General features: G+C 40.5%; 1 protein-coding gene across 7 annotated transcripts in view; it reads right to left on the reverse strand.

Moving 5' to 3' along the window:
* Adamts20 (ADAM metallopeptidase with thrombospondin type 1 motif 20) overlaps positions 1-9,511 on the reverse strand; it is a 164,573-nt gene extending 155,062 nt beyond the window's left edge. For all 7 annotated transcript variants that reach the window (XR_010049214.1, XR_010049215.1, XR_010049216.1 and 4 more), the window contains exons 1-2: positions 9,161-9,511; positions 8,263-8,603 (exon numbers count right to left, since the gene is read on the reverse strand). Coding sequence is in view for 3 of the 7 variants with exons in the window: in XM_063254584.1 (XP_063110654.1) it covers positions 8,263-8,603; positions 9,161-9,251 (432 nt within the window). In the remaining 4 variants the exon portion in view is untranslated. The remainder of the gene's footprint in view (positions 1-8,262; positions 8,604-9,160) is intronic.
* Positions 9,512-9,940: the final 429 nt, after the last annotated feature.

Here is a 9,940-nt window from a genome sequence, read left to right on the forward strand (position 1 = left end):
GTGATGAATGTGATCATTATGTAGATCCAAAACGTACCAATAATCTTCATTTAAAAAACACAGTCTAGGACAGCACTGTGAACAGAACTGAGGGCCCAGAGATGATACTAGGCTGACATATTCAAGTGACAGAGAGAACAGAGGCCAAAGCTGCAGCAGCTGGAGACCGGACATAGAAGATGGGGTCAGACAGAGGCGGGTCTCGGGAAGTATGCTTGACATGGAAGAAACTCATCACTCTCAGAATATATTTTTAAAAGGACCTATATTTAAAACTTTGCACGCTTTTGAAAAACACAATTATGTGATGAACCGATTCCTGAAATATGACTAATATCAAAAGTATAGTTTTAGTGAATGAGACTTCATTTCTAACTATAAATACCTTAAAATTATTTAGGAACAACTCTAAAATTACTTTAAATTTCATTGTAAATAAAAAATGTATACATAGTCATCATTATTTTAATAAAATTATCACTTAATAACATTTAAATTACCAAAATTGCAAACAAAAGTTCCGAACACTAATTACCATTACTAGTTCAACATCTTTCTTATTTTTACATTGCCAACATCTAAAACTGCCTGAAATATAGCACAAATTCAATGCATACCTATAGAAATTAACATTTTTACAATAAACATGGGCCTGTTTTCATGTGTTCTTTTTTGTTATAAAGTTTGTTGAAAAGCAACTGTACTTCCACTTCATGTTGACAAACAAAAATAAAACACATTGTTTACAAGGGTATTAAAATATGAAAGTGATAAGTCTAAATTTACAAGGCTATTTTCATATCCTCTAGAATAATTTTTTGATTTTTCTTTTGGAACATTCTTTTTATCCCCCAAGTTCCAGGACAGAATTGAGGAGTGCTGGACCGCTGGTCTACAACCCCACCTTTATCTTCTATTTTAAGAGTCTCTTCCCTAAACTGCCCAAGAGGAACTCAAACTTTCATAGTCTCCTTTAGTGCTGGGGTTTCAGACATGTGCCACTGCACTTGTCTTCCAAACATTCTAAATTTACGATGATCTGAGGTTTGTCTGACATATGATTACATGACAGTTCTCTCTGCTGAAAAGAAAAACTTTTAACACTCAGGTAATATGCTAAGATACTAGAATCATACTTTTTTTTTTTTTTTTTGTCTTTTTCCTTTTTTATCGGTACCGGGGATCGAACTCATGACTGCCTGCTTGCAAGGCAGATGCTTATGTCACTGAGCTAAATCCCCAGGCCCGAATTATACATTTTTAAAAGGTTTAAGAATTAATGAAATTCCATCAGCTAACTGATGATAAAGCACTAAAATAGAAGGCAAGCAAGCAGGCAGTCGTGAGTTCGATCCCCGGTACCGATAAAAAGGAAAAAGACAAAAAAATAAATAAATAAATAATAAATAAAATAAAATAGAAGGCAAAATTTTGAAAATTAGAAATTTTTCAAGTAACCTATCTCTTAGCATTTTGTATTAGTGTTATCAGTGTGTATTTTTAAAATAAAACAAATCAATTACTTTTGATAGACACCAAAAATCCAGTATCTCTTGCCTTCCCAGAATACTAATTTCACTTATATTTATAAGACATGTTTTTGAAATCTGAGTACATGTATCTAAGGAAAATTCCTTTCTGACTTTTAAGAAAGCCTGCTGAAGAGGGGAAATGTGATAGCATGCTGGAAAAAGATACAGACACAAGTCTTAATTAAATGCAAATAACATTACAGCATTTGTAAGCATTACTGAAAATATTTATACATATGGAATTTTTTCATACTCCTCTTGGGCCAAAATCTGACTCTGAGGTACTTTTTATTTTAATGCCCCAGGAAAACTACCCATGGGTTCAATCTGAGCTTCCATCTGAGAAGTAAATACAGTTCTACCTGAGTTCATCAGCACTTCCTTCTAAATTATGCTGGAACACCACAGCTTTCTAAGGATGGTGCCTGTCCAATAAAAAAGGCCTTTTCTTAAACAAAACCTTGTATGTTTTGAAATACCAATTTCAAGAAAAAATAGCAAAGTATTTTAAAGGATATTTTGCTTTTATAATTTCAAGACTTAAGAGTATTTTTACTTCCATCAATTTTTCTATAATCCACTCTATTCCTATTAAAATAATAACATGATACAGATTTTGCCTAATGGCTCCTAAGGAAGCACTTCATTTTTTCTTAACTTGGAAAGGAACCTGCTAAGGAATTTGAGGACTTAGCAAAACAGGTGGTTCATAGAATCGTGTTTAGATCACCCCATATTTTTAGCAGCTTGCCTATCTGAAAATGAGTCCTGCAATTCAATTCATAAGAAATGCCAATCAGATTCCAGACAATTTCTTTCAATAACTATTAAAAGTTGTAAAACTAGTTTTCACTTCGGCAGGGGTTTCCCAACTACTTAGAATAATGATCATCTATTTGCCAAGCTGTTTTGAAAGGAAATACTGATTATACAACTGGTTCCAATTTATTTCCATAGCTCAAAATTTTCATGTTTAGAGCATTTTCATACAATCATTTTTTCAAAATGTTCTTATTTCAGTATTGGCATTCATCCATATACTAAATACATGGGCAGTACACGCACTATTGCTACAACTAATATTGTCTCAGATTTCACTAAAGGACAAAAACAACAAGGGCAAAATACCAACCTCTTGGAATCTTTTCCCAAACATTTACAGCTATCTCACTATGCATTAATTGCTGGAAGATAACATTTGAAAATAAAGGGCTGAGGATTTAGCTCAGCGGCATAAGCGCCTGCCTTGTAAGCAGGCATTCGTTGAGTTCAATCCCCAGTACCCATAAAAAGGAAAAAGACAAAAAAAAAAGAAAAAAGAAAAGAAGGTACTACAAATTGCTAATTAAAATATTTATTTTTCAATCTGTATTTCTAGATCATATCCCATGAATATTTAAAAGCCTAGAGGTGCAAGTCCTCTGTGCTAGGGGAAACTTGGGCAAGTTACTTCATGTCTCTGATCCTCAGTGCCATTATCTGAAAAATTAAATTGAAAGAATTTTATCTGGCCAATCCCTAGGATAACATGTTCTAAAATGATGTTCACAATAGGAGCCCAATGTCGATCTTACAATTGAACATACTTTAAAACAAGATGAAAAAAGCAGATGTAATAGCCATTTTTCTCACCATCAGTAGAGTATAAATGTCACATAAGACCACAAAGGCTCAGATTCACTTTTCAGATACTTTGGTAAATGCATAAAGTTTTCTTTTCCTGACAGTTCCTCATTACACCACCATTGGTCACACCTAGAAAACAGGGTACTACACAAAACACTCACTGAATAAATGAATGAATCAATGATGATTAAAAAAATCAGTGATGATTAAGAACTGGCTCCAGAGCAAAAAGCAGAAAATTCATGGCCAATTTTGTTTTGTTTTGTTTGCCTTTTCAGGGGGATTGTTTTTTTAAAGATGAATCATCTTTCCTTTCTTCTGTCTTCTGAGAGTACTTTTTTTGGCTATTTTTTTCCTATACATAATGATTCCATTAACCATGGAGAGTTTGTACATGTGCAGAGCACATCTTAACTTTTTGTTGTTGTTGTTGTTGTTGTTTGGTTTCCTTCTCTTTCCCTTCCTCCCTCCTCCCACCAACTCTTCTTCTTCTCCCCATATGCAAAAGTTCATATTTCCATTTCTTTTTACCTTCCCCATTCTGTTGGATGACTCTAGATTTCTGAAGCACAAGTCTAAGGACATAACGAACGGAAGTGTACGACTAACACCATACATAAAGAAACTCATCTTTCACCAAGCCCTGGCCCATCTGGAGCAAAAAAACCATAGTAATTTTTTAAAAGATGCTGAACACATCTAACCAAGGTTTATATATGTAGCTAGAGGGATTAAACTCAAATAGTATGTACAGCAATCTCAATAACAAGGAATAAATTCCGTAATATTTCTCTTTCTGGTAAGCACTGAGGTATTTTTGAAGTCATATGAACTGACAAGAAGTAAAATATAACAGAAACGCTCTTGTTCTTAAGAGTCTGTGCAATAGTCATCAGGAGACCCTCTCCTAACCTTTCACTTAAATATCCATGGAGACATAGATACAAAAAATATATTATCTAAGGGAGATATGCTTTTAATATGCCAGTCCATTCATAGCATATCTTTTCCTAGGTTATTTATAACTTTTAATCATTTTGATATATACCTTTCAATTACTATTTTTTTTAAAAAAATCTATGCTCTTTCTATGTTTTTCTGTCTAAAGATTCTCATTCTATTTCTCCTAGTAGAGTTGGAGTTTCTCAGTCATTTAAGCCAGTGTCATTAAACTCATTTCGGTGACCCTCTCATGTGGTATACAATTCTAATGGATCACCCACACAGGTGTTCCTCCTCAGCTCAGCTGACTGTTACTGGCTGTAACAAGCAAAATGTCTCCAGACATTGCAAATGTTCTCTACAAAACAAAACTGCCCCCAGCTGAGTACCAATGGTCTGCAGCACTAGTCAAAGCCAGGAGGGGAGGAGTCAATAGCAGGACCAGTGAGCCTGGACTGAGCAAGGAGAATAAAGCCCAGAAGTTCTCCAGCCCAAAACTGAATTGCTCGTGCCAGAAAGGTGCAAATTCTCCAGTACAAATGACATCACCAGCAACCTGAAGAACAGGACAGCACAATTTCCTCAGCCTTCTCCCAACTAAAACAAAAAACCTCAGAACATTTTACAGTCTTTGTATAGTCGACTATCATCAGTGGTCAATGTATGCTTGAATTCAGTAATGTGTAAAACAATCTACATTATGGGGAAAAAAATGATATCACCTGTTCATTTCAATATGCTCAGGAAAAGCACTTCATACAATGAAAAATTCATTCATGATCAGAAGCAAAATTGAAGCAAAGCAAGTAACTAAAAAAGATCCTAAGCTAATAACACTAGCTGCAAAAGTCTTTCAGCAAATAGTGCTTAATGAACCAACAGTGGTCAAAGCCAGATTGTTGCAATCAGGTGCACAAGGTGACAAAGTTAGAAGGCAAGCAGGAGGAGGGCCTGAAGGTTGGTGTCAACATTTATCTGCAAACAACTCCACTAGTCCAGGCTGTAGGTACCACAATCTTATCCAGATATAAACAGTGAAGACTGATTTGAGACTAAGATAACTCTGATATAGTAACAAATGGATTCTCAGACTGCCAGGGGTTCTGCTCTTTGACGAAAAAACTAATCTAAAGGAAATTAATGTTAGAATTGGGGTACAAATAAAAATATACAATCATAAATAAGTAGCTAATACTTAGTTCTAATATCAAAAAATAAGAAAAATCAAGAACATATCACTAAGTTCATTAGTAATTCAGACTTACAATTGGTTAGGTCACACATGAAAAACATTTAGAACTTTGTTAGCAGAGAATTTCACTTTCCATCACGATTGATATGCTCAAATTACCCTTGTACAAATTCAAAGAGCTTAAGATAATCCCTATCTGCAAATAAATTTTTAAACATTAAATCAAAAATCTTCTGCAAATACTAATAAATTTATCACAAGCAAAGTATATTTGCAAAAATAAGATTGATGATGCAGGGTAATGACAGGCAACTGTATCTAAACTGATGACTATGACAGGAAAAGATAGACTCTGGTGACATCTCAGAAACTTCTTTTAAAACGGGTTTTCACTGTGTTGTCCCAACTTGCCTTGAACTTGAGATCCTCCTAACACAGCCTCCTGAGAAGCTGAGATTATACATATGTTCTACTGCCACTCCAGCCTTTCTCAGGAACCTCTTGAACAGCTTTCTGAATTAAAAAAGTACACACTGAATAATAAATTCAAGAACACTCACATTATGATTCAGAATAAGCAAAATATCCCTCCTAATAATGTTTCCCATCTGGAAGGTTTTTCCATGCCATAAAACACCAAATAAGAAAATATATTGACCATGACAAATTTGTGGTAGTAAATCTAGGATTTTCAAGATAAGCTAAGCATTATTTTAAAAGGTTTTAGAAAAGAGAAATTTTTTCCTTTGAAGTATATAGATCGCTGCATAAATATTACTGTGTATTTCTGCCATTTTGATGTCACAAATATTTTATGCTTATCCACAACAGAAAGGAAGAAAATCGTTCAAGGAATTCCACATAAATGCAGCTCAAGATAACAGATTCAGAAAAGAGCAAAGAGGTGTTCCAAATTTACCTACCCACAGCCAATGCTCACACCCAGAAACACATCATAAATCTACCTACCTGAAAGCAAGTATTACATTTGGCCTGGAGAGAACTATCAATTTTTTCTTGGTCCATTAACAAACAGTGATGATATTCGGAAAATATCTTTGAACATCGTTTAAAAGTATTTATTTCATTTATCTGTTTCTGCTAAACAAAAGGTAGAATACTTGAAAACTAGCACCAAAATCCTAGCTCTCATTTCTTCTTGAACAGGTATTTATCAGAGGAGTTACTAATGGAACAAGCAAAAATCTGCCTGTTTTAAAGCAAGTGTCCTTAACCTGAGGCTCCAGGTTACATCTCAAAATATCATCTTACTCCAAATAGAATGGCTATTATAAAGAAAATCAAGTAATAACACATTCAGGCAAGAGTAGGATTGAGTTGGGGAACAACCCTTCTCCATTGATCCTGGGAAATGAAAATTAGTACAACCACTATGGTGATCAATACGGATATGCTTCAAAAAATAAATTCCATTTGACCCAGCAGATCCCCTTCTAGGTATTTCCCTAAAGTGTTCCTACCATCATGCCACAGTGATACACACATGTATATCCATGTCTATCGCAGCACAATTCATAAAACCTAAATCTTGACAGTGATGTATACATCCATCAACAGATGAATAAAGAAAGAAAATGTGGTAATTTATATATAATGGAGCACTACTCTGCCTTAAAGAAGGATAGACTTGAATCATTTATAGGAAAATGATGCACCTTGAGACACATGTTAAGTGAAATAAATGAGACACACAAGCCTAAATATCACGTAACTTCTCTTATATGAGAAGACCAAGGTATAAATAATTTTAAAAACAAAATAAAAATAAACAATGAGAAACAGGGAGATAAACCTTTTGCAAATTGGAAAGAGTGCCAGAGTTGGGGTGAGGAATACAGGAGAAGGAGGAATAAAAAGAAACAATATATTTAAGAACATGCATCTATTCCCTAAAAGGAATACCAACATTGGGTACTACAAATACATACTAATAAAAAATAAACATAAAGTTGCATCTTCATTGTCACCAGGCTGCTGTTACTTTACTACTTTGCTGATATATACTTCTGTTTCACATTCTGGACTGTCTATGCTCATTATAGAACAAAAATATGGCAGTAAACAGCTCCACTATTAAATTTAGTTTAACATTAATAAACATATATTTAGTAAATTGAAAATAGGCTTTGCATTATTTTTATTTATATTTTTACTTAATTGGACTATTTATCTCACTTTGCATACTAAAATTATGCTAAAAATAGGTTTTGAGTTTATCAGTCTACTAAAGTATTGTACCTCACTTAAAAAGTTATGAATCCTTATTTTAGAGGAAGAGAAACAAAAGAATGCAATATTTTATCTCATTTCCTCTCTCCGCCATAAATTATTTTTCTTAAAAAACTGTTTTTTTCTCTCTCTTTTCATGAGAATGATGGTTTTTTTTTCGACTGCCGGCAAGGGGTCTTTGAAGATAAAGCCCTTTTCAAGGCCAATGTACTTGACACAGTTGGGTTCGGCTTCTTCCTTATTAATGGCCTTCCAATACTACTGACAAAACCATCTTTCAGAAAAATGTCGTTTCATTTCATGCATATTTTGTTTTCTATCACTCTAAATTCCAGTGCATTCAAAAAATTTAAGTCAAGTCTGGGAGTTCTACCTCAACAGGTGACTCAGGAAAGGCAGCCCTCAAGGAATCACCCTGCTGTCCTGGAAACCGCACTCCACTTGTAGCAAAGCCTCCCACAGCAGGAAAGAATCTCAGCGTGGCTCCTTTGCCCAGCATGCAGAGAACTGGTCATCTGGACTCGAGAACCTTGTAAACTGTTCTCCCAGCTTCAGGAAAGGAGAGGCCCCTTGCTCGGTTTCACCGGTGTTAAGCCCTCTCGTGACCCACTGAACTCCTGGATCACAAACCGCCCCCTAAAAACCCCACTACCCGGCTCCCTGCACACAGCCCTTAGGAGATCCCAAGGTGATGATGGCCAGGGACCAGGGCTCGCTTACCAGTCCTCCGCAGAGGCTGAGGACGGCCGTGTGATCGTCCCGCGAGTTGACCTGGCCGCGGTAGAAGCAGTGGCGCAGGTCTGGGGCCCCACGCGCGGAGGCCCCCAAGTGCACCTCGGTGTAGCCGGCAGCCAGGAACGCCGCGTCCGCGCTCAGGTTCAGCTGGAAGAGCTGCCCGTAGGCGCTGATGCGGTAGAGGGTCCTGAAGGGCGTGGGCTCCAGGGCCCCGGAGCTGCGCTTCCTGCGGGGGAAGTGGCGGCTCTGGGGGAACACTTCTCCGAACTCGTCGACCCGCGCGGGGGTCACCACTTCGTAGGAGGCCAGCGTCTTCACCAGCGCTTCTGCAACCACAGCGATAAGGCACTTGAACCCCATGCGTTCCAGACCCCGAATCTCCTCTTAACATGTGTCTCAAGGTGCATCATTTTCCTATAAATGATTCAAGTCTATCCTTCTTTAAGGCAGAGTAGTGCTCCATTAGCCTGCCTAACACGACGGGCCCGGGACGCCCTAAGCGCGCGGGCTCTGTGACTGCCCGCGCCCCGCTTTCCCACACCCCGATTTGCTGCACCGACCCCCGCCGAGACCCTGGCTTTCTCGGCCCCGGCAGCCCACTCGTCTCCAGTGCCCTTTGCTTCCCTGCCACAGACCCGTGCCCGCGGCTGTCGCGCCACCCTGCCCCAGGCGCATCCGCCGCGTAGTCCCGGGAGTCAGATACGTGCCCAGTGCGCGCGACTCCTCGAAATCTGCGCGACCGAGACCTCTCGGGATGCTGGAGGCGAGCGGGTTCCCGGGTCTCGGAGCCTCCAGCCCGCAGCGCAGCCCGCCCCCTCTGGCCGCGGGTCTCAGTCGGCCCGACCGCCCATCTCGCCGCAGAAGGCGCTCGACGGTTTCCTACCTTGCCTGGGGTGGAAATGCACTTCCCACGACCTGGTGAGGAGGAACGAGAGCTGGCAGAGCAGCCCCGTCAGCCACCGGGCCACCCGCATGGTTCCACCCGGGGGATCCCGACCGCGAGGCAGACCCAGCCGCCGCCTCTCCGGTGTCGGCGCGGGCCGCCCGGCGCTCAGCAGCCTCCGGAGCAGCAGCCCGGGCCCGGGGTCGGCCTGCCTCGCCAGACCGCCAGCCTGCGCTCCCTGAGCCGCTGCTTCATGGCACCGCAGCCCCTGGCTCGCTCTAGGCAGGCTCTCTCGCTTTTGCGCCCGCGCCGCGCTCTCCAGCGACCTCCTCCACTCGTGCTCCGCGCCGCTAAACTCATGGCCCCGGCAGGAACCGAGCCAATATAGCCCGCTCCGCCGGGACGCGCGGTGGAGCCCGCCCCGGGCCGCCTGGCCAATCCGCACGGCCGGGGCCGCCCCCGGCCTCCCGCGGCAGCGCCCGCCCCCAACCGCGAGCGGACCTGCCTGGGGCTGCGCCGGGGCGGGCGGCGTGGGCCGCGGGTCCCAGACCTGACACGCCTCGGACACCCTGCGCGACTCGTAGGCCAGAGAGACGTGGGGTCTCAAGAGTGACTTGACATGCATTAGAACCACAGTTTTCTGTTACCTATGCATCACAGTAAACTCAAACTTCTCAAACTAAGCGTCCAAAAGAAATTGTAGAGGTTGTAGAGGATGCTACCGAAGAAAGCCAGCGGGCAGATCTCTTTTCCTCTGGGCCTTAGCTTTGGGCAGGGAAG

This window comes from Cavia porcellus, unplaced genomic scaffold (genome assembly GCF_034190915.1).
Source record: "Cavia porcellus strain 051 isolate PalLab524CR breed Dunkin Hartley unplaced genomic scaffold, mCavPor4.1 scaffold_8, whole genome shotgun sequence".
Taxonomy (NCBI): Eukaryota; Metazoa; Chordata; class Mammalia; order Rodentia; family Caviidae; genus Cavia; species Cavia porcellus.